This window comes from Echinops telfairi, unplaced genomic scaffold, assembly GCF_000313985.2.
Source record: "Echinops telfairi isolate 266 unplaced genomic scaffold, ASM31398v2 ScPeMD7_7427;HRSCAF=8465, whole genome shotgun sequence".
NCBI lineage: Eukaryota > Metazoa > Chordata > Mammalia > Afrosoricida > Tenrecidae > Echinops > Echinops telfairi.
This window is the reverse complement of record NW_022111327.1, coordinates 3,056,738-3,082,545: the sequence shown is the minus strand read 5'-3', so window position 1 is coordinate 3,082,545 and position 25,808 is coordinate 3,056,738. Positions and strand designations below refer to the sequence as shown.

The following is a 25,808-nucleotide window of genomic DNA, read 5'->3' as shown; positions in this document are numbered from 1 at the left end:
ATTCAATAGCTAAATAATTACTTCTGTTCCCTCCCTACTCCACCCCCCTGCAAAAATTTTTTCTCTGAGAATTTGTTTAATACTCAATAACCTCAAAAAAAGCACACCCATGTTCGGCCCTTGACCGAAGTTGAGGACTACATAACAACCAGGGAGAAAGAGATGAGCCAACTGTTTTTACCATTCGGGCTAAATAAGACAGCTTTATTCTTGTTCTGCCACATTGTGATTATGTGGTGTAACCAAAGTCAGGGAAATAAAAATCCTATTATTGACTCTGTTCGCCACCATGCTTCTCTCTTCCTCTCCCCCTTAAACAGTGATACTTCTCTCCCCAATCCATTTTATAGAGTCAGCATTTTGTTCATGACAATGTCAACCTCTGCAGAATAGGACAAATTAAGGAGAATCCAGGGAAACCTGAGAACCTTACTGATTGGTTAAGTAGCAAGATGGACAGATTTATTTATATGTATCAGGGTGTGACGGGTGCAGTTTGTTTTGTTTTTTTCATTTTGTTTTATTTTTTAGAAAACTTGTTTTATTTTTTAGTTCTAGTTTCTTTTTTAAAAATCATTTTATTGGGGGCTCATACAGCTCTTATCACAATCCATCCATCCATCATGTCAAGCACATTTATTGCCATCATCATTTTTGAAACATTTTCTTTCTACTTGAGCCCTTGGTATCAGCTCATTTTGTTTCCCTCCCACCCTCCCTCACGACCTTGATAATTTATAAATTAATATTTTTTCATGTCTTACACTGACCTATGTCTCCTCGTACCCACTTTTCTCTTGTCCATCCCTGGGAGGGGGTTATATGTAGATCATTGTGATCAGGTTCCCCCTTTCCCCTCCCACCTTCCCTTTACTCTCCTGGTATTGCCACTCTCATTATTGGTCCTGAGGGATTTGTCTGTCTTGGATTCCCTGTGTTTCCCCTCTTATCTGTACCCATATCAGGTGTAGTTTTAAAATCGCAGGGAAACCAAAGCATCACTCCCCTGACATTGACACCAGATAGATACTTTCTATTCGTAACCACCATTTGTTCTCATCTTTTACTTTTGAGTTTGCTTCTCTGATGATATTCACAACGATGTGCAGTGGTTTGAGATGCTCTGCTTTGTTAAGGTCTGATTTTCCTTCTAGGCCTCTTGCATGTGAATGGTGAGGCCACAATCAGCAGTGGCCTCATTTTTCTACTCTATTCAAAGTTAAAACTGACCCAAGTTATTGGCTTTTGATTTTGCTAGAATAAACTATCTCAAGTTTACGTACTGGTTTACCTGTGCTACTTATGTGCAAATTGTCAAAATGTCAATTGAAGATAGATGTTCATGCTTTTCAAAAAAGAAAGGAAGGAAGAAAAGAATTACCTCTGCTCCAATATCATGACATGGAGTTGAAGCTGCCCCACACTTGAGTCTGAGTTTTGTTACCAGTTGCTCAAAGTCATTAACTTCAGTGAATCGATAAGCAGTTTTTCCTTTAATGCTAATAATGACAGATTTGCTGGATTCATTTGTCTTATCTATAGCTAAGACCTGAGGGTGAAAAACATATAAAGCAATGAGCCACAATGTCCCCTTATTGCTGATTCCTTTAAACAACATGTGCTTTGACCTAGTGTTTTGTGGCTAAAAGTTTTAACCTGGAGTATGTTTTATTAAGAAACAGGCTTTGGATAACACACCACTGGTAGAGGTAACTTCTCAATGGAAAGCTTCATGAACATGTAGCTTTCACAAATCATAATCATGTGTTCTGTCAAAATGTTCATGGAAAAAAATGACGGGGCTTTTATATTTTACACTAATTTTTTGAAGTACAGCTGGGGAAAAAACAGAGTGACCACATTCACAATTTCTTTCTGACCTCCCTGAAAGTTACTGATTCTAGTCTTTTTGACCATCAGATGTGACCATCTAAGTTTTGGTATTCATGTCATAAATGCCTGAGGAATCACACTCCATTTTGTCATCCTATCCACTTATTTTGCTGTTCAACCCACTTAATTATTGTTCAACTTTCATTTTCATATGAACATCTCAGCAGTTAGTCCTCTTAAAAGTATCGAACTTAAAAATTTTTACATGCAAATTGCAAAAAAAATTTATGCACATTGAGTTTTAGCAACTGACAGAATTAAAGGTCACTTTGCTCTGTGTAGCAGAAACATTTTTACACCAAAAGCTGATATGGAACCAAATTTACATTACCTCTCGTAATGGAATGATTACACTACATAGAGTTCCATCCTGGCTAGCAAAGCAGATGTAGTTTTCGGAAATGCACATTTTCCCATGAGTATTGAAGTGGCTAAATGGTATCCATAAGAAACATTCATGCACTTCTTGCAAAGTCTCCTCTTTGGGCAGCCTAAAATAAGCATTAAATTGCTCACTGTGTGCTCGATTTTCCAGACCTCTGTAGAAAAAAGAGCCAGGGGGAGGGGTCAAGTGATCAATACTAAAGTGTACACATGCCTATACCGATTTAACTAGATTTATTGCACACCACATAGATTAAACATTGATTGTTATGCTCTCCACCAAATTATAAAATGGAAGAAACACACCAGTTCCTAACTAACTCATTTTGTTGGTTCTTCTTTCCAGGTACATTCTGTTAGTATATTAAAAGGCACACTAGCTGGAGATAACGCAGATACTAAAACCATCTGCTACAGGGTGATTCTCTGGGAGGCTTTTTGTGATATTATTATCTTGGTAGACAACAATTTTCATATCTGGTTATCAGAAAATCAAGAAAATGTCTCAATCCCAACAAAATCAAATAATGAAAGTATATGGCTTCCATGTTTTGAATAGAAGAATGTCCCCCCAAAGAGACTAACTATTAAAATGAAGTGAAATAAGCCTTTATGAAAGCTTCAAAAAAATCCAAAATACGTGTTAATAAATGTAGGTGATGTTTGCTGACTTGCACATAAATGTAAAAATGAAAAAAAAAAAGCAATCGTTTGACAGTACAGTTTTTTAGGGGTACTATACACATGTGCTGAGCAGCAATGCCATCTGAGGAGGTAAGTAGATTACACAAGTTCTGATCCAATAGGTCACTATTGGAATTGACTCAATAACACTACTTTGTTTTGGGCACTGTTTGGATTATATAAATAGTATATTCTCATAGAAACAGCTATAAAGATATTCCACTTTAGAAAAAAAAGCCATTTGGAGACCAAGTCTCAGTAAGTCATTATTCTTTGTAATACTAGAAAAAATAATCTACAATTTTTTAAAAAACTTAAGATTTTTATAAATCATTTTCAATAGTTTTGCTTAAAAATACAGAGAGAATGATGAGTTTACGGTTTTAAAACACTCGCAAACTCACTGCCATCGAGTCCATTCCGACTCAGCGACTCTGTAGGACAGAGAAGAACTGCCCTGGTGGGTTTCCCCAACTCTAACTTTTATGGGATTAGAAAGCCTCATCTTTCTCCTGCGGAACAGCTGATGTGCTCGAACTGCTGTCCTTGCTGTGAGTAACCCACGACGTCACCAGGATTCCTAAGGATTTATTATACTTAATTTAAATACAGACTTAATGGTGAATAATTAATTGATAAATGGCTTTTTAGAGGATTTTTCAAAGTGGAACTATATATAATAGCTGAGAAAAACTCTAATAGTATGCTTATGGTGGCCAATCGAGAAACAAACAACTGCCCAACTAGAATACACTGAAAGCAGGATTTTTTCCCCACTTTGGCAAAATATTGTTAAAATAGTGGTACAGACAAAACGTTCATCCCAAAGTATTGTGTATCTGAACCACTCTTCACTGGAATATAACCTTCATCATGGGGTGGACTGATGTCTGTCTGACTAACATTTGTGATCCCAACACCTAGAATAACACTTGGTACTTAGTACGCGCTCTACTTGTGAATGAAGAAATGTGGCATGAATGAAAAAAGAAAAATTTGGTGAAATGAATCCAGTGTGTTTGAGGGATGTTGGAGAATGGGGGTGACAATACGTAATTTTAAATATCCTCTTGGCAGTTGGAAAATTAAACCACAGAATAAGGATGAGATTTATCACAAGTTCATTTAACAGAACCAAGAATAAAAATCCTAGCCTTTTAGCTTTTAGTTGAGGAACATTCTCATTGGGCAACATTTCTAACCTTCATCCACCGGCCCCAATTCTTCCCACTCCTAACCTCTGTCATGTTGTGGAGGCTAGTATTCTGAAATTCTGTATTAGAGACATATTTATGACTTTGTAAAAAATTGTGATTTCAGTGAAAGTTCGTAGAGCATATTAGTTTTCTGTTCAATAATTTATACACATTTTGATTTGTAACATTATTTGCAATCCCCTCAAAGTAACAACACTCTTGCCCCTTACTCTCTGGGTTCCCCGCTTCCATGTGTTATTCTTCTATGCCTTCTGAGCTGTGTAAAAACAGGATTCTGAATCCTTACAGAATTCTATTTATAAATCAGGCACACTGGAACATAATTTTGGTAATGAAGTGTAAAAAATTCACCTTGCTGATCTAATTTCCAGAAAAACAGGCTGACTCACAAAGAAATACATATATAGATTTTAGGAATGGTTTCAGAACAGGCAAGAGGAACAACTGTACCCAATTAGGGGTATGTAATAATCACACAACCCTCCAGATCACTTGTTTCGGGTCTATTTGCCTGACTATTTGCCTGTAGCTGCAGTTCCTCTTATACTTTCTCATACCATCTACATTGTTATTCTCTTTGACAAAAGCTGATTTTCCTAGCTATTTTGGGAATCTCTTCTGCTTCCCTCCTCTTTGGCATGCTTATTTCAGTCAACTGTTCTGAAGGATGATAAGCTGAAAGGGCTCTGGTTCATTTCCACAAACTAAATACAGTGACAGACTGCTATCAGATGATATTTCCAATGCAGGACCTAGTGATGATTAAACACTTATTCACTGCTTCATATTGTACAAGAACTTTCACACATATTCTATTACTCATTGCTCACAACTGTTCTATGAGGCAGATATGTCATATGAGAAACTGAGATATCATAGCTGTCTAGGGGTTGCTCTACTCATTCGAAAGCCCATGTTCCACTCATTCCATTAACTTGTCTATTCATAAAAAAATGCACAATAGGTGAATTATTTTTTAAAAGAACAAATTTTCTTTAACAATTTCAGACCTGAAACTGAGAGACATTTAGATATATCAAACACACACACACACACACACACACCTTATATTTCTAAGCACAAATACTATCTGAATCTCCAGAAATAATTTTCCAACCTAACCTCTACTATTTCTTAGGATTAAATTTCATGGAAAGCAAATTATTTATGAAATACATTATGAATAAGCACACACAGTGAAACACAGATTGATGATTGGCTCCAAAGAGAAACTATGACAAAGAACAGTTAACTTGTAATGATAATCAAGACCATCAGTCTTATGATCGCTATAAAAAGTATTAATTAAGCTTTGATACCTTTTTGTGATTTGCTGAGGATCATCAAGAATTGGGTCATTATCAAATGTTTCCTTATCAAAAAGTCTCTTTATAGCGTAGTTTGCCAACTGTTCCATCAGAAGGTATGTTTGGTTAATGTGTAAAAACATTGAAAAGTAGTGATCCTCCCTTTGTGAACATACATGAATACTCTCTGTCAGTATGACAGTGGAAGTTTTTTCAAGTTTTGAGACAGCATCCCAGGATATAACAAGTTTTACTGCAAATAAGAGTTATAAGAAGGTATGATTAAGTTTCTCAGTATTTATACATGCTTATTAATCAGGTCTTTCGGGACCAACGTTAACTATCTGAAGGGAAAAAAAAACTACAAATGGCTGAAATACCTTGGAAATAAAATTTTGTCAAAAATTTGACGCACCGCCATGAACATATAGTAATGGGTAATTTCAAGAAATGATTAAAAAGAAAAATTTTAAACTATTCTAATTTGATATTTAAATCTGTTTCTTTATGTGATTGCAGGGGAAAAAATTACCTTTTGAATAACCACTGACTAAAAGCTGCATGTGCACTATGAATCATATTACTTGGTTCTTCATTTTGGTTATAAAATTATATGTGGACCACAATAGTACTATGATTATTATGTTTAGACTCTATGTTTAAAATAAGGACAGAAACATGTAGGTAGTTGGGAACAAGGGGCAGAGAGCAGCAACTATCATCCTTTAAAAGTCATTCACTTCCTGTAATACTCAAGGCACTCTCTCTAATGCTTCCTATGCTAAGCAAGCAGTCTTAGAAGAATTCTCTGAAGTGAACTTTTAAATGTACAATTCAATTACTCTTAAATCCAATACCATTACTTTATGTAAACTTAACACCACCATAGAATTGACAGGTCAGTCAACAAATCTAACGTCATGGTAAACAATAGGAACCACTTACTTTCTGATCCCAACAAAAAAGAATAGAAGCTCAGAAAGTTGGTGCTAAGATAAAGCCAGCCCTGACAAGGAACCCGTCCTTTCCAATAGCTGCATGAGTAATAGGTCACTAATTTCTCCTGCTCTGGTAAACCAAAGCATTTTTCAAATTTCAAAAGGGCTTCTCGAAATTTCTCAGGATCATCTTCTTTTGCAAAAGACTGCTTTCCCTCTTCAGCAATTAATCCCTATAAGAGACAACACATTTGCTGAAAACTCATTACCACTTACCAATAAAAATATATTTCACATAGTTAATTTAAAATAGTTCATTAGGTACAAGTGTATATTTCTATAAGGATACACACACATATTATCATATGGATGCATATAATACTCTTAGGATAGAGACCAGAGGATTTTCGTCAGTTTTATAATTAAGCTTTTTCTAATACTTCACAAGGAGTTGCCAAAATTATAGCACTAAATATATTATTTTGAATGAACTAGGGGTTAAGTTCATTCACACTGCAAATTCAAGGTTTACTGAGATTATAATACTCCTAAGAACATTCACAAGGGCACCAAAGATAAGCCACCAACTGACAATTTGCATTAGCACTAGTTGTGACATTTCTATGTGTACTTTGGCCAGTCCTGAAAAGTACCAATAAATAATGTTCTTACATTCAACTTTTGGACCTTCCTATAATAGGGTCAAATATTTTAGTATTCCATTTACAAAATATATCCATGACACTTACTCTGATCTTTCCTTGTACAAAATTAGTAATATCTTCATTTGAATCAAATACAGATAAGGTCTTCATGATATTTTGTTCCAACCAATCCCAATGCTTGGTTATTTCTTCTCTGTTGGCTCCTGATGAATAATGTAGGCGAATTAGAGGCTCAAGGTATACTCCACAAGAAAACTGCTCTTAACATTTACAAGAAACAAAATATCTGTTCACTTTCAAAAATGATGGCCATAAATGAACAAAGGTATTACATTTATTCATTTACTTTACTTCTATATGCATGTATCAACAGTATTTTAAATTATAAAAAGAAAGAATGAAATATTTAATGAAAAAGGAGAAAAGAAAATGTTTCAGGAAAATAGATAAAAAATTCTGAAAATGAGATGCCACTAAACTGGTAGCTACAATAACCAGGAACTTTTAAGAGATTATCTAGTATATATACCAAGAAATACACATGCATGATTCAATCCTTGGCCTTCAAATGCTCTGTTAACGAGAACAGCATGTGCATGACAACCCTATGCATACTATGCAAATGTGGATTTCAACTGTGACCATTCTATTTCAGAAAGTGTGAAGCCTCTGCTCAGAGTGACCCCATGCTCTCCGTTACCTAGTGCTGCTATCACAGAAATGTCACAAAAGAGTGGCCTTCTTCAGAGACATGTAGTTTCTCGCAGTTTAGAAGACTGGAAGTCTGAATTCAGAGTGCCAGCTTTCTTTATCTGCAGGCTCTGGAGGATGGTCCTTGTCCCTTTGAACTTCAGCTCCTGAGTGATCTTTATGTGAGTGGTTTGGTACCTCTCACCCCCTATCTCTGCTTCCAAACAGAATACATTAAAAGAATTCTGGGAACTCCTGTTTTTCCTCCTTGGAGGCAGGAAACACTTCTTTCTCTCTACTTACTCCCTGAGGGACACTCTACTGACAAGACACGTGGCGCTACGCCCTGGGAGCTGGTGAAGTCACATGGACCGACCCTGATGCAACCAGACCTCTGGAGCCAGAAAAGCCACATAGAGACCCCTGTCAGTGCTGAGATGTTTACAACGCCACTGGATCCACAAGACTTCCAACCCACTGGCCAGTGATCCTCCTGCATTCTGCATCTTTCCATGTATTTCGTGAGTCTAAAGAGTACTTTATAGATTGGTATCGGACATATGAGCTAATATTGAACTTACGGACTTGATCTGGACTGAGCTGGGATATTTTCTCAATATTTAATTACTCTTGTATGTAAACCTCTTTCTTATATACATTTGAGTGTCTATGAATTTGTTTCTCTAGTCTACCCAGACTAACACATAAGGTTATTACAAACTCAAATCAGAAACTGCTATAAACTAAAGGTTGCCAGTCTTAAATGTTTAGACAATATATAATAATGATGTATTAAAGTGTACTTAAATGTACTGTTCATTATTTATATTTTTATGTATATGTCTTATTACTTGATGTAACCTCTTTTATTGTGGTAACAATATGTACATTAAAACGTGCTAGCACAATAAATCTCACATTTACAATTCAAAAAAATGGGATTATAACCACTGTCATAGAGGTTAGGATTCACAATTTATTTTTTATTTTTTGGTGAGGGAGTACAGTTCAATCCATAACACTTCATTATTAATAGACCTTGGTGAGTTACACATATCTTATTAAAGGGGGTTTTAGAAATTTTGCAGCAAAGTTGAATCGATGTGATGTACTGAACCAGTGAACCAGTGTTAGGTAGATTACTATGGGTCAGATTAAATATTACATTTAGCTCTGGGTTGCTCTGGTTTGAATACGAACACAAATCTATCCATTTCCAGCATTGTAAATTACAAACATCTCATTCAAAATATTTTGACTTCCTAGTACGTAAGGAGACTGACATATTGGGATAAGTTATTGACACCGAAAAACTATTTCCCATAATTCAATTAAAATTGCTTTACCTTATTAAAGTCACCATGCCGAGGGTAATAACATTGTTTAATGGTCCATAATAAAAAGTGATGGGAACTTTAAGGCCTTCATTTTTGCCCGTTAGGTATGAGAAAGCTTTATCAATAAGTACTTAGTGTATTTCTGTATCAGGTTTATTTGGGGGAAATATGTTCTATAACATCCTTTAATTTCAACAAAAATAGAAGGAATGGTTTTCTCTAAATAATTTCTATCAACCAGATTTAGAGCTGAGGTATACGATTCTAGTGATATTAACAGATGTCATATCTTCATTTGGTAATGGTGTTTAAATTAGGAGAGCCAGGAGAAAAGACTCACCAGCAACATGAAAAGAAGTGTGGAGGTCAAATTAAAACAACAACAAGCCAAATATTAAAAAAGAATAATTGTACATGGTATGTTCATACATACAAACCACCTAGAAATGCATGTGCGTTTAAAATATATTTTTATCTGAAGAGAGGCAGAGGAGAGAAAAATAATGAAAAGGACCACTCATCTATATCAAAAAGTATAGAATTGTGGCTCTTTAATTAGACCCACACTGTAATGACATCATAAAGGAACAAGCTGTCATTGGAATTCTAAAAAGTGCTATATAAAGAAGCATCTTAATTCCTTACCTATATTCAATATAAGGTAGAAGTATATTAACCAGCCCAGCAGAAATGAATAAGAAATACTACCTGCAACACAGTTCTTCATATTTCAAGGCTATCATCCCTTTTGTGAGAAAGTAAGAATGTGATCAGAAAAGGTGAATTTTTCAGGGTTCTATGTCCTTAAGGAACAACTCTTCAATTTTGGGCTCACAGTTACCTTCAGATTCTCCTCATCTTAATTATCTATTAGGGATAAAACAATAGCATTCATGGGAACGCTCCCATTCCCCCCAGCACTTTGGGGAAGGAAGAGACGGGGAAGAAAAGAGTCATAAAGCAATAGCATTGACCAAAATCTGCTCTGAATCAACATCGCTGAAACACATAGTTTAGGTTCCCCAGTGATTTAAAAACAATGGATTGTTTTAAACTCTAAGAATCTGTAATCCTCCTTAAATATGCAAGTAGATGTCTTGCTATTCTTGGAAAGTCGAGTTGCACATATAACTTGTTTTGAAATCTCAAAACCACAAGTTAAATTAAATAAATTTAACTATTCAGTTTCTTAAACTCTCTACTTAAAATTGATTTATGTGTTTGAAAAATTGTACTTACCACATGCAATTGACCAGTAAACTTGAGAATCTGGTGTCTGGTGTAGAATGCGAAATGGAGCTACTTTAGCAGTGGAGTCTAAGACTGAATCAAGCGTGCCAACCAGAAGTCCTGTTAGGATAGTTGAAATAATAATTTTACTAGGGATAAGTGAAATCATTATCACTTCATGTGAGGACAAACCAATAAATTAATTTCAAGTTATTTTTTAATTTAAAGAGTCTTTACATTTTTTCTAAAGAAAAAAATCCGAATGAAGTATATTTACATGAATACTTATTGAGAATGCCATCTTTTAATAGGAGTGAGGCAATTTCAATTTTTCTAATTTTATAACATAATTGCAGCACTCATATGCCTGTTTCATAAGGTTATAGGTATAGCAAATAAAACTGTAGACTCTAGTACACAGAATATAAGTAGCTTGGAATGTGTAAAGTAGGATATTATTGCAAGCATGTTATTGTTGTTAGTAGCCATTGATCTGTCCGCCAACTAATGGAAGGAAATACTGCCTCGTCTTGCATCACCCCCATGATTGGCTGCAGGTTGCACTAGGATGATCCTTAGAGTTTTCAGTGCCTGATTTTTTGGAAGTAGATCATCAATCCTTTCTTCCTAGACTGACTTCGTCTGGGAGCTCTGCTGAAACATGTTGAACATCATAGTAATCCAAGGTGCACGATGGGAATCAAACCCAGATCTCACACGTGTGGTGGGAATTATATCAATAAACCACCAATATTCTTGAAAAGAGACTCAATCTCTTAAAAGACAAAGAATTGGTTTGGGTCAAAAAAGAACCGCAAGCATAAACAAATTCACTCAAAGTGACCCTATAGGGCTTGCCCCCTATGGTATAAATCTTTACAGGAGGAGACAGGCTCATCTTTCCCCCTTGGAGTGGCTGATGGGCTTGAATTGCTGACCTAGCAGTTAGCAGCCCAACATGTAAGCCATTATGCCACCAGGGTTCCTCAAATTGTAAGTATAGTTTCTCACTGCTATTGAGTTGATGCAAATTCATAGCGAGAGTATAAGACAGGGTAGAACTGCTTCTTTGAGTTTCTGAAACTGCAACTGTGTCCGGTAGTAGAAAGCTTCATCTTTCTCCTGAAAAGCCTTGGTTTCAAACTGCCAACCATGCAGATCACAGCCCAACCCATGACCAGAAGAGGGGGGATATCAAACAAAGAGAGAGATAAAGGTAGGTAAGTTCATAGATCAAAGTGGAAGAATAGATGTAGAAAGAGATGAAAAGTAAAAGGAGGGGACACAAATGCAGCATACTATCAATTTGTGATCGGACAGAGGGTTTCAATGGTATGGTTTTTAAAGTATAAAGACAGACTCTTGGCAATGACGTGTGCAGATTATACAGGAAAAAAGCTACCTGATATGAAAAACAAGCTTAGGGTATGAATTAAAGATTCTTTTTAAGAAATAGAAATGATATAACCCAGCTGCACAGTCACAGTTCTCTCTGCTCACGGTAGCACTGTGCAAACCAGTCCAGAGAGGATGCGATCATCCACCTGTGATGTTAATTCTGCAGTGAATAATAAATCCCACTCTACAGGTCCACTGTGTCCTCCTGAATTCTCAGTTTTCCTTCTCTGATCTGTCAAGACTCCACTTGTTCTAGACATCTCTCTCATTCTCTTTTAACCAGGGCTAGGCCAGCAGGTACTAGCTCATTCTCTCACTCACTGCCATGAAGTCGATGCTGACTCATAGTGACCCCATAGGGCAGGGTAGAATTGTTCCTGTGGTTTCTGACACTTTAACTCTGTATGGGAGTAGAAAGCCCTGTCTTTCTCCCTCAGAGCGGCTGGTGGTTTTGAACTGCTGATCTTGCAGATCGCAGCCTAATGCTTAACCACTACACCGCCAAGGTTCCTAGATCCTTCTATATTTCTTAAATTTAATAATTTATTATAATGACTCACAAATTCTGGGGGGTGGGCTATCTTTAAATTAGCGTAAAAAAGTATACAAACACAGAAGGCAAAGTTTGAGACGGATCTTGGCTCAGAGCTTTCAAGTCACAAGGGAACATACTTACCCTCCCAAGATATCTGCTCCCTACCCAGGAAGCTCTACTGAGCCTCCATCTATCAAATCTTAATTGCCCTCCTCATGTGGCCAAGAGAGATTACATCAAGCCTCTGGAGGTATGCATGAGTCAGCATCAAGCCCTTGGAAGCTATCTCTTGGTCTGATCCACCCTCACTCATTGGCCAAAAGTGTTGTATGACTGATGAGCCACGGTCAAAGGCCAAATTGCTTACTACAAGGAGGTTCCACATCTAGTTAACTACTGTGGAAATCAAGGTCTTGAAGAAAAGAGGATGGGAAGGAAATTTAGGGGCATTAGAAATGATTAAACTTCAAAAAATAATAAGGGAAATACTGGAGAGTTTATGGATAAAAGGAAAATGATTCTATCATACTAAATGTGAAGTCTCACTGCCATTGAGTTGATTCTGACTCACAGCCACCCTATAGGGCAGGATAGAACTGCCCTTGCGGGTTTCCAAAGCTGTAACTGTTTATGAAAGTAGAAAGCCTCATCTTTCTTTTGAGGAGTAGCTGGTGGTGTTGAACTGCTGACCTTGCAGTTAGCAGCCTAACACCAGGACTCGTAAATGTGAAGTTGTAACTGAGAAATTGGTCTTGTGGCTAAGAGGTCAAACATAAAGAAAGAAAAGTTGAAGCTAAACATATGCAAATAATGTCTTGACAGTAGTATGATTGATATTATCCAGGAAATGGAGAATGTTCTCAGTTTGAAAGCAAGAGAATGAAAACTTTCAAAAGAAAGTTAGATGAATGAGCAAAGGACAATTAAAAAAACACAACTATCAGGAGCCCTGGTAGTGTAGTGGGCTACATGTTGAACTACTAACCACAGGGTCTGCAATTCAAAACCACCAGCTGCTCCTCAGGAGAAAAATTAGGCTTTGTACTCCCATCAAGAATTACAGTCTCAGAAAACCACATGGGCAGTCAGACCCTGTCCTATAAGGTCACTATTAGTTGGAAGCAACTTGATGGCAGTGTGTTTGGATATTTTGATTGAAAATAGGAATCAAGAATATGAATGCATGAACATACTATATACATATAACATGATAAAATTGCCAAAACAAAGGCACTATAACTTCAAATATAAGCATCTACTAAATACAGGACTGTTTAATTAGATTTATATGACAGTCTTGACTCCCCCAATTTGAATTCTACAACACTATTTTTAAAAGAAGTGTTATGTTAATGACAAGTCAATCACAAAAGGACATATATTATATGAGACCACTAGTCAAAAAAGGTTTTCACACCTCATGACATAGACAGATTTGGAGGACATTATGCTGAGTACAGTAAGTCAATCACTAAAGGATGAATACTGTAGGAGACACAGTTCTAAAAGAAAACAACAAGAAAATGTTTTTTATACCAAAAGAAGCAGACGGTGGTGGTTACCAGGGGTGGAGGGGAAGGGTGGGAAAGGGAAACAATAGGCTAGAGGGTAGACAGGTGTTCACTTGGGTGAAGGGGAAGATACTGCACTACAAGAAAGCAAAAAGACAAAAAGGAGGGGGTCCAAGGCATACTAATGGGAGATTTGATAAGTTGAATACAAAATTATTGAATTGTTGAATACAAAAATAATGATCTGAAACAAGCAAATCCACCTAATTCAAAATTAAAAGTTAAAAAAAATAATTTGCACATTAATTCATATCTTAAAAAAAGAAAGGAAGTTTTTCACATGAAAAGCAATATACTTTGATGGTTAACAGAGGTGGCGTGGGCAGGAAGGGTAAATTACTGGCTAGTGCAGGGGTTGTGAAGGTCCAGTGGGCTGGCCTTCCCCAAGAAGTCATCAACACCAGCTACCATCACATGCCTCACAAAAGAGAAGCAGTTCTAGCCATCATGTTAGGGGTAAGTTGATTCTGTTATAAATATCTAAATGGCCCTTGGGAGATAAAAGGTTCCCCATCCCTGAGGGTAGACAAGTATCAACTTGAGTGAAGTAAAAACTGATGGATGCAGGGAAAACTGTAGGGGTAAACTGGGAGGAGTATAAGAGATAAGGCAACAAAGGTAAAATATTGCTTATATATATTTCTGCAATAACAATGGTCTAGGAGTAGATGCACAGGCTGAATGAATATGGGAGGGAGAGTCGGAAAACCACAAATATATGTATGTGTACATGTATATTTATCTTTGCTACAAATATATCCATGAATGGATCATGTGAACATCAGCCTCCATGACCGTGAAACCAGAAGAATTAGATGGTGCCCGGTTACCCCTACAAATTACCCTGAAAGGGATTACTGGTTAGAGTGGGAGAAAAATATGGAACAAACTCAAAATTATGAAAAAAGACCAGGCTTATTGGTAGAACCCCCAAGATTACAGCCCTTAGTTACCCTTCAGGTCTGGAACTGAACTGACCCCCATAGTGCATTTTTTAGCAAAACAGAAAGTTCTATAAGGAGAACAATGATACTCCTGAGGTCTGCACATCTTAGAATAATCAACCATTTGGGATCAGAAGGCAGCAATCACCAAAGGACAGCATTCATAAGTGTTAGGGAAGCAGGGGAAATGCAAAAGGAAACACAGGGAGAAAGTAGGATAAGTCATTTTACATTGAAGAGATTGCAGTCAATGAGATGAAGCAAAATGTGTACGAACTGTTGAGTGATAAATGGATTTGCTCTGTTAACCTCTACCACCCAATTCAAAATAAAAAGGTTCTTTCTTTCTTTTTTTCAAATCTGTGAGCAAAATCAGTTATTTCACCTTTAAACACAAAAACCTCTTTTTAAAAAATAAGTCATTTTATTGGGGGCTCTTACTGCTCTTATCACAATCCATACATCAATCATATGAAACACATTTGTGCATATGTTGCCATAATCTTTTTCAAAACATTTTCTTTCTACTTCAACCCTTGGTATCAGCTCCTCTCTTGTCCCTCCCTCCCTAGTGAACCCTTGATAATTTATAAATTATTTTTATTTTCATATTTCACAGTCCACTGTCTCCTTCACCCACGTTTCTGTTGTTCATCCCCCTGGGGGAGGGTGTATATAGACCACTGTAGTCAGTTACCCGTTTCTCCCCCTTCTTCCCCTCCCTTTCCCCTACCCTCATGGTATCGCTACTCCCATTACTGTTCCTGAGGGGTTTATCTGTCTCGGATTCTGTGTGTCTAGAGCTCTTATCTGTGCCAGTGTACATGCTCTGGTCTAATTGGATTTGTAAGGTAGAACTGGGGTCATGATAGTGGCGAGGGTGAGGAGGGGTGGGGAGGTGGACGAGTTGATCCAAGGCTGTGATCATTATGAAAGTAGTCTGTCATACCATTCTTCTGTGGAGAAGCTGGGGGGTTTGAACCTTTTGGTTAGCAGTAGAATGCTTAATTACTGTGCCACCAGAGCCCCTTCATTTCACATTTACTGTTTGTTAGCTAAAACTACATCAAACTCTATTTCCTTATATACATAAGGTAGTCTTAGGAAAATGGGAGAAAAAGCATAGGGTTAAAGACAAGACTGGTTCAGTTGAAAAGCAACAGTGAGAACGTGGATGAGTAAGGAGACAGCAAAAGAAGAGGTCGCCAGATATCAATATTGAATGACAAACCAATTAGGTGTTTAACAAAAGATTTTGAGGCTGGAAACTCAAAACCCAAACTCTAATCTCACTACCACTGAGTTGATGTACTTATAAGGATTCCATAGGACAGGGAAGAAGTTTCCAAGTTTCCTGTGAGTTTCCGAGACTGTAACTATTTATGGGAGTGGAAAGCCCATAAAATTTGTCATGTGGCTATTTTGCCACGATATGAGTTTTATCAATGGTTAAAATCTGGTCACCTTATCTTTTTTTTTAAAAACATTTTATTAGGGGCTCATACAACTGTTATCGCAATCCATAACACATCAATTGTGTAAAGCGCATTTGTACATCATTCTCAAAACATTTTCTCTCCACTTAAACCCCCGACATTATCTAATCTCCAAACACATTCCTCTCTTTTAGTTTACTTCTACCAGGGCAGTTCATTGTACTAGTGGAAATTTCTACAAATTATAGTCCTTTTATAATTTCTATATCCAAATGTCAAAAGTTTATGATCTATGCACAGGGCCCCAAGTCACTGTCTTAAAATTCCTAATAATTTTTAATGAAACCAAAAGAAACAAATCCATTGCCATCTACTTGATTATGATTCATAGTGACCTTATCTAGGATTTCTGAGACTGTAAATCTTTACAGGAGCAGACAGCCTCATCTTCCTTCCTCAGAGCGAAAGTGTATGTAAATTATCTTTCTTGTGTGTATCAGCGTAAAGCCTAACATGGGACCCTGAATTTTCATTTTGCAGTGAGCCCTGCAAATTAGATAGCAGGCCTGCTTATAGTGGTTGTCTGATTTTTATAGTGAACATTTTTTTCAATTTATGATAGAAACACAAAGCTATTTCTTATACACGAAGGTCAGAAAAAGGAACATTTTTTTTAAGATAAATATTTCTTCCAACTTTGGGTGATACAAAATATGTACTCTATTTTGCATGACATATCTTCAAATATTTTAATTACAGCAATCTTGTTTCCCTTTACTTCTGTAAAAAATCTATTTCTCAAAATCCCTCTTAAAACGTGGCATTCAAACCTGAATGCCAGACATGGTCTGAACAAATGCAGGCCTTTTATATTATGGGCTCCATGGTTCTATTAATGTAGTTTAAAATTATACTAACATTTTCAGCCATTACATCATATTATCATATTAAGTCATTGCATCATATGATTGTATGTCACAAATGTAAGTTACAACTTGTTTTCTCCATCCTGCACAGCTTATTTTTAAATCTAAATGCAGTTTATATTTACCCATGTTAAATTTTATCTCATTGATTCCAAATGACCACCCTAACTTGTTCAAATCCTTCTGAATTTGAATGTTAACATTCATGATGTGATTTGAACCTAAACTGTCCATTTTAATTCTTTGGAGGAGTCTGTGAAACTATGTACTCAAATCAAGCTCGGCCCCCAGAGAATGCGATTCTATTGGCCTGAGTGTCCATTTTTTTCCTTCACTTCATATTACAAACATAAAACACATTGTTAAGATTGAATCGTATACTGGAACACCCATGTACTCATTACCTAGCTTCAATAATTATCAAAAGGTTGCTAATTTTCTTTCACTTATCGCTCCTGGGATATTTTTAAAATTCGAGATATCATATTATCATTTTATCCATAAACATGTTAATGTCATGTAGTTTATTTTAAAAGGTCCACAGTGGAATCTAATGTGCAAGCCAGTGTTGAGAACCACTGAATTATGGTATCAAATGCACTGAATTATGGTATCAATTTTGAAACACCTGCAAATTGATAAACAATTTTTTCTATTAGGTCAGGGGTAACGATGGGTAGGCAGGACTAGGACTGAGTTTTAGAGGAAAGGTCATTAAAAGAGCCACAGCTTGAAGATGGCACTCATTGTCAAGGAAGGCTAGCTTATTGCACCAATCGCGTACCACTGCCCTAGACATTAGATTCCATTGTGCTTTAGGCCAACAAGGAACCCTCGTGGCATAGTAAATGAAGACTAGGCTGCTGCAAAGTCTGCAGTTCAAACCTGTCAGTCGCACTACTTGAAGATTAAGATACCCTAGGGGTAGTTTTACTCTCTCCTCTAGGGTCCCCATGAGTTGGAACCACCTCCACAGCAGTGGTAGTTAAGTCAGACAAATTGGCTCTCTTTATTTATAAACTGGATTAAGGGTATTATGTAAGGCAGCATTGTTCCAACTGCATAATAGTCATTTCAATAAATTTCCAAGTCACAAACAAGATTTATTTCTATTGTAAGTAAAATGCTTGATTATAAATTAAGCCAGAAAACTGATTGCTGGAACCTTAGAATTTGATCTTGCCATACGTTACCAAGCTTACAAACAAGTACACCTTTACTGAATTTTTTATAATCTCAACTTCATTAAATGTTAATGAATAGAAGACAACACACTTAATAGGAAATACATTCAAATATGAGAAAGAAGTGTGCTCGGTAAAGGTTGTAGATTTTCCTGATCCTATTACTTTTGCTTATCAGATTCACATCTGTCAAACAGGACTATGAATACTTAGTTCAGAATAATGAAATACTCACAGTTGGCATTTTGAAAGCAGCCAACTTTACACTGAGAACTTGGAAAACAGTTAATAAGCATCATTATTCTTTTGTCCTGTGTTCTTTCTCCCTGCATTCTTTTAAAAGCAATTGCTTGAAAAGTGGATATATATGTAAGCACTTCTTTTATTCACTAACTGAAATCTTTGTATTCACTAACTGAAATCTTTGTTCATGAAAGGGTTTAGAATTTTCCAGGGAAGGGGCTGATGCCACAAATGGCAGTTGGGAAGTAAGAATAGACGGATTACCTACCGAACCCAGCTACATTTGTAACGATTAAAACATAGGATAATATGGGGACTGACAACAACTTGAATTCTAAGTGCAAAACAAGAAGTATGATGGCAATGACAACTTGCATGTAATGCAGTACTTTTAAGATCTTATTTATAAAAATGAAACCCAGGCATTATTTTGGTTCATTTAAAGCAAGGGATGACGAATGTTAACAATTAAAAAGCAAGATCATCACTTGTCTTCAAGGTTTACTTTTCTTTCTTTTTTTTTTTTTTGGTTTACTTTTCTAGTAGAATATGAGAAGGTGAAAACCATCGAGAACTGAGGTGAACGAACTGTGGAGACAAAAAACAACAAAGGTTTAATTCTCATCTTCCCTTAACGGTCAGTCTCCAGGTTTCTTCTTGAATGGATGAGGACACTGCTCTTCACCAGCCTTCTTCCAATTGCTAAGGGGACTATAGCTCACGCCTCATATTTTCCCTTCCAATTAGATGAATCTGGAATATTTGCTTTATCATCCATCACCCCCCAACCCAAACTACCATCTTTTGCTTTTGTACTACCACATTATTCCTCCTACCTAGAACACCCTCCCCAATTTCTCACTACAAAACCACATCCAGATATTGTTATTGCTTAGAGATGGCTGATTCAATTCAAAAACAATCCTAGCTGGGTTTTGGCAAGATGCTCCACAGATGTCACACTGGAATTCTGCCACCAAATACACCACCTATTATGATTAATCACCGCTTTTAGGGAATCTTTGTATCACTGAATAGGTCATTTCATAAACATACTTTCCACCAGTTAGCCTTGAAAGATGATGTTGGTGGTGGTGGTGGTGGGGGAGGGTGTTTCTAATACTCCCTTTACTCATGGAAATTTATGTAAATCAACACCACCAGGATGGTATGCCAGGCTGAGATCATTAGTGGCTATCCTGGTAATTATATATTTGTTGGCTTATTTATATTTATTGTCTATCTGTCCCACCAGATTATAAATTCTTTGAGGATGGATAGGAACTATATGTTTTATCCACCTGTATGCCCAGCAGTACCCAGCTACTACACATTTTTTCTGCTTCCCTTTGTGGCAAATTATTCTAGAAATAATTATCTATATTTTCTTTGTCCCCAAATATTTGTTTGGCTCATATATGCTAGTCCTGCTGGGTCATAGGTCAATTCAAAGAGGCTTTCTCAGACTGATTTATCTAAACTGTTAACCTCTTGCCCTCTTTATCACTAAACCTTGCTTTAATTTTCTTTGTATCACTACCACAGCCATATTATTTATTATTTATTTGCTTCCCCCATCAACTAGAATGTTACCCCGTGCAAATAAACATTTTATTTTGTTCATTGCTGTATTTTCCAGCAGCCAACACTCTCACTTACTGCCACTGAGTTGATTCACCAGAGCGCCTAATAAGACAAGTGATGCTTTTATCTACAGAGGCACTGTTTAAGAATGTCTAGGTTTGGGGCAATTGTAGATAAAACAGAACTGCTGTCATCGTAAATTATTCTAATTTATACATATTGTTCTGATTGTGAATCATAAATTAATCACTAACCTCCTAATTTTTTCATATCAGACTAAAATTTTTAAAACTGTCAGGTTTTGCTTTTGCCAGGAATTCACTGCAAATTGGACATACTCAATGTTATTGCTCCAAATCATTTTTATATATAACATGGGAAAAGTAATTACTAGGGAAAGGTTTCTTGGAGTGGTTGCCCTAGGAGATTTTCTTTTCAATAAGTTCAAATGATAGTTTCTTCATTGACTTGAGAGTATTCCCTTTCTTATCTAAAAGAAATCATGGCCTCCATTTGGGCACCGTCTGCCCAGCCCACTAATGAGGTACTGGAGAGGCGGTCAACATTTTTAGCAGATGGGTCCTTTGTGAGCACAGAACACAGGGATGTTCTGCTAAAAAACACTTAATGTGAATGTTTTCAAGGTTGTACTTCTTAGGTGAGATAAGGAACAAAGGGCAGAAAAGCTGTACATTTTCCAGGGATGGTCATTAAGAACTTTAAAAAAAAGGTTACTTTACTGCTTGATACATCTTTTTAACTATGACAAATCATTTATATAGTGATTTGTTACACTTATATGAATATCACACAACATTTTGAAATGAAAGCTCTAGCTTTAACAGCTGATTTAATTTCAAAGAGATGATGCCAAGATGAAAGAAAGGCAGAAACAATGTCTGAAATCTTCCATTAAAAAATATTTATTTTGTTTTCACCCTCTAAAATAGGTCTCCTAAGGGAGATTATCAATTCAAGAAACTGCTTGTACTATTCAGCCAAGAAAAAGTACAGTATTCTCAACAAACTACTCAGATTGAGGGAGTCTGATTACTGGCAGATCTTCCGACGTCCCACTACACTAGAATACTTAATGAAATGTAGCTCCAGAATTCCATGGATGTAGTAGATTCCATCTGCCAAGCAGAACAAGTTGTTGATTTTTGCATAATAAGACAAATACGCATACATTATTTTTAATTATTCAAAACCTGGTTCTAAATTTAGGTGCCATAGGAAGCCATTACCCTTAGCTAGGAAGAGCAAGGGAGAATGTAAGTAAATGAAAGAATCCGGAAAGGGGAATGATTCTGCTAAATGAAGGAAAACCCCTTTTCTATAAAATACGGTAACTTGATGTATAACAAAAATCTCCACAAGGTTGTCCACCCTGCTGTGAGCCTGGACAATGAAGTAAGATCAAATCAAGCAATTTCTATCCAGTAGAAATTCAAAAATTTCAAAAGGGACATAATTGGAATTTCCAAATGGTTCTGTGGTGTTAACCAACAGAGGCTTCTATGTTCCACCAATTCAATCATGGGGGTGTGTGGGGGTGGCGAAGATTGTAGCCAGCTAACTTCACTAAGTTCACATCTAAACTCATAACATTACTGGTAGTTATTGCCAATTATCACATGGCAAAGAAATGAGATCTGAAAGGAAGTACAGTTATTAACATTTCTAGATGGTCATTATCTTTTCTTCATTACACAAACTGTACAAACTAATCTTTTAAAGGGATAGCCCCAAATATTGGATTTTAGCACATAAAATGAACAAAAGCAAGCACGGTCAGGCTCAGGGGAGAACTAATCCCAATGTGGGTTGGTGGTAAAGCAGAGCAAAGCTCTTGGCTGCACAATTTTAAGTCAGACTACAGTAATGGAGCAGGCATGAAACTCAGCACACACTTATGCTCTGGGCCAAAAAGAACCAAACAAACCTTAAAAGCCTCTTTTTGGTCTATTCTCACCCTCTTCATTTAATTTGCATGGGATATAACAACAGGGCTCAAGCATTAATGGCGATCATGTCAAGCATCTTGACAATACAAGGGGCCTTCAAACGGCTTGTGGAAAGGGGGAATGAAAAGATAATGGAAGTTTTCCTAGGACTTTTTGAAGCCCCCATGTACCACACGGACAAAAATCATGCAGGAAGACAAATTGGCCATGATGTAAAAAAATGGGGCGATGGCTAGTTACAACATACTATGTAAGGATTTCCTCTTATTCCAAAGATATGGTGAACAAGAAATGGGGGTAGGTGGGATAGAGATAAGAAACGGAGGCAACTGGCCTGTTAAAGGAAAAAAATCACACACAGAAAGCAGGGATTGATTGTTTAACAGAAACTGGCAACTAGTCCAAGGTCATTTCACACTACATGGTAGCAATTTGATCAGCAAGATTTTCATTTACCTAATAATTTTTCACGAACACAGTTGAACAAAATGAATCTATTTCTTTGTAAAATGTGGGTCTCACTGCCCCCAAGGGAATCTATAGGAAAGAGTAGAGTAGAAAAAACTGCTCCTGTAAATGTTTATGGGACTACAAATCTTCATGGGAGTAGAAAGCTTCATCTTTCTCCCCAGGAGAGGCTGGTGGTTTCGAACTGCTAACCTTGCCATTAGAAGCCCAATGAATAACTCACTGGCCACCAGGGCTTCTTTAAATGTAGGTAGGAGCACTGTAAAAATAAAATCCAAGAAAACCTCTGGGTCAAAATGAGAGAGGACCAAAATACATGAGAAGACTATTTCTGAGAGCTATATTATCTGCTTCAAATCTATACTGTCCAAAACAAAATCTATGCTGCCCTATCCTCAATGAACTCAGCTAGATACTTTACATCTCTGGGCTATTATGTAAACCAATTCTCAAGTTTTAACCTTGAAAACATTTGTATCTACTAAATGAAAAGAGTCCCTTGCAAAATAAGAGTGAACGATCAGATGTCTCTACTTTTAAGAAGTCATTTTTTGTTTCAGATTGTCCAGAGGATCTTTTTAAAAACTGGACGACAAGAGCTTACACGATTTAGCTTTATGGGTATACTGAGAGAAAGGCATAAAAGCATCCTGGAGAAGCACAGGATTCTCTCCATCTGGAGGTGAATTCAAAAAGGATATCACAGCACACGTTTATCAGCACTGCAACTTACATTGATTCGGCACCTATTATCTGTCATCTTATCCTCCCGACTCTGTGAGGTAGACACCCTTTTACAGAAGCAAAATAGCAGGAAGCTTAACCTAAACCACCAGTCATTTCCCTCTAATCACAACTTGTCTGGCTGTTTAGTCAGGAGTCCTCTTTCCCCCATCCCACCTCCACCACCTCCAGTTTTGTCCAGGTTGGAACCACTTAAAAGGCAAGGTCCTGAATCTTCATTATGCCCCATCATTCCTTGTGGCACAGAGGACAGGGCTCAAAGATAAATACATGAATGAATTTGTAGAATTTCATTCAGCAGGTAAGAGCACACAGGACGATGATGCTGGTTGTTGATTCACCCCTCTGCCCAGTACTTCATGCCAAGGGCATCAAGAGGGTGGTGTCAACAAGTATGGTAACTCATATTGTCAGCCCACTCCTTCCCCTTGACTTCCTCCTCCTACCAGAGAGACCGCACAGAATCCTTGGTGAGAGTTATCATCCATTTTAGTGCTAGAATAATACGTGATATAGGTGTAAACTGCTGAAATGCAATTAGATTACATGAATAGTAACGATGTGTTGTTGAAATCTTTCGACTTTTAATTATATTGTTAGCTACAACCTTATGAGTAACTGAGCAGAAGTCTTTTTAAATGTTTCTCCTCCCTTTACCTTTACTTATTCCTTCATCCCTACCCCCAACGTTCTTGAAGTTGTTTCAAAAATATGGGTACCACAAACACCAGAAAATGTGACCATGTCAGCAATGACTAAGGAAACAAGTCCGTGCTTGTTGTCCAGTTGAAACCACATGCTTCGAAGCATCACTGCTCTTAGGTAATAATGACAGCTCTGACAGAGGGCATTAAAAGGTTCAACAAAGTACAATAGTACTGAGTTTTACCCTCATAGGTATACTGATACTAGTAAGCTGGGCTTCCGAAAAATGTCTGTTGTTATTCACTAACTACAAGGTTATTTTTATTAAGAAGAATAAATGTCTGCTGAAACCCTGCACAGACATCTTATAGTTATTTTGGTGTCACTCCTCTGACAGTGTCGCCTGGTGCACACTACACCCTCCTAGTGACGCCACTGCTTCACGCTGCCTAAATTATGACTGGTCTGCCATTTCCAGGCCACAATATCAAACAAGAAATTGTCATGAAAAAAGCTCTTTTTCAGCCTAAGGTCCCAAAGTTCGAATGCCCCTCCCCAATCACTGAGCTAATGAATAATTCTTGTTGTTGCTACTATTGCTGATTTAATATAAGAACTGAAGGCAGGGTGGGCTGGACGGAAGAATGAAACTTCTTCTGTTTTTTTGACTGGTTTTGCTTGGAATTCTGGCTTTGAAAGAAGAGCCAGAGCCAAACACTCCAGAGAGATTGATTCTGACATGGCCATGGACTTCTCTGAAGGGAATCCCAAGGGCTGAAAACTTGGAAACAACAGTAAAAGATGCTGAATTGGGAGAAGGTAGCAATTCTCTCAGAAGGGACACTTGATGCCCCCGCCCCCATAACCCCCTCACCCTAGCCTTCTAATGATTTCATCCGATGCCCATCTCTCAGGATGTGATGGGAGCGCCTCCCTTCTCTCCTCAACAGCGCCCACCCCCCAACACACACACACACTTACCCTTACCAAGGGGATAGGTCTATCAGTATGGCTTAGTTTGTGTGGTTTTTCCAGTGATGATGTTTTTCAAGTCCACAGCTGCGCATCAGCTCGTCACTGAGTCTGAAGGAGACCCGCGTGGGTCTCACAGTGGTCAGCCAACCTCCCCCCCACCCCCAAGCCCCACCGCCCACCCCCTTGGGACGCCAGAGGGTAGCTACTCAATTCTTCCTTTGCCTCCGATAGAACCCCCTCTCCCTCTTCCTGTCCCACCCAAAGAGCAACTGCTGTCCAAGGGGGCATTCTCAGGACTCCGTGAAGGAAATGGGAAGGTGGTGGCGGGAGGAGAACCCCAGTGTCCCGGCCCAAGGTCTAAGGTCGGGCGGCGGCGGGTGGCAGCGAGTAACTGTTTTCCTCCCCACCCTCTAAGTAAAGGTGCACACGGCCCTGCGGCAGGTGCGGGTGGTCACAACTCACCTGTGAGCCCCCCTCCGCCGTCCTCCCCGTAGCCTCGACGCCGCTGCAGCACGAAGTAGTCGTTGGACCTCTCCGTCAGCCACAGCTTCAACGCATTTTTCAAGAGCACTTCCTCGGGCTTCAGCCACATCGTGAAGAAGTTTGTGCTGCCCGAGCAGCGACCTAGATGTCCTCCTCACTCCCCACTGCACCCGTGTCTTCTCCTGCACTTCGCCCACCAAACCTTCCTCGGGCGGTAGCGGCTCAGGTGCTGGCTCGCCACACTTCCCCCAACCCTCCCTTCTCTCCCACGTAGGCAGAGAGATTGCCAATTCCCTCCCGAGGAGCTACCGCCCGACTGGGAAATAGTCCCGCTTCGGCTCCTCTTGGGACTTGTAGTTT

General features: G+C 37.9%; 1 protein-coding gene across 1 annotated transcript in view; it reads right to left on the bottom strand.

Moving 5' to 3' along the window:
• The window catches only part of TBC1D8B (TBC1 domain family member 8B), a 73,650-nt gene extending 48,047 nt beyond the window's left edge, over positions 1-25,603 (bottom strand). Inside the window, exons 1-7 of the mRNA XM_004710027.3 lie at positions 25,428-25,603; positions 10,355-10,465; positions 7,173-7,291; positions 6,431-6,656; positions 5,498-5,738; positions 2,225-2,432; positions 1,382-1,549 (exon numbers count right to left, since the gene is read on the bottom strand). Of these exons, the coding sequence (XP_004710084.1) occupies positions 1,382-1,549; positions 2,225-2,432; positions 5,498-5,738; positions 6,431-6,656; positions 7,173-7,291; positions 10,355-10,465; positions 25,428-25,557 (1,203 nt within the window). The 5' untranslated portion in view covers positions 25,558-25,603. The remainder of the gene's footprint in view (positions 1-1,381; positions 1,550-2,224; positions 2,433-5,497; positions 5,739-6,430; positions 6,657-7,172; positions 7,292-10,354; positions 10,466-25,427) is intronic.
• Positions 25,604-25,808: the final 205 nt, after the last annotated feature.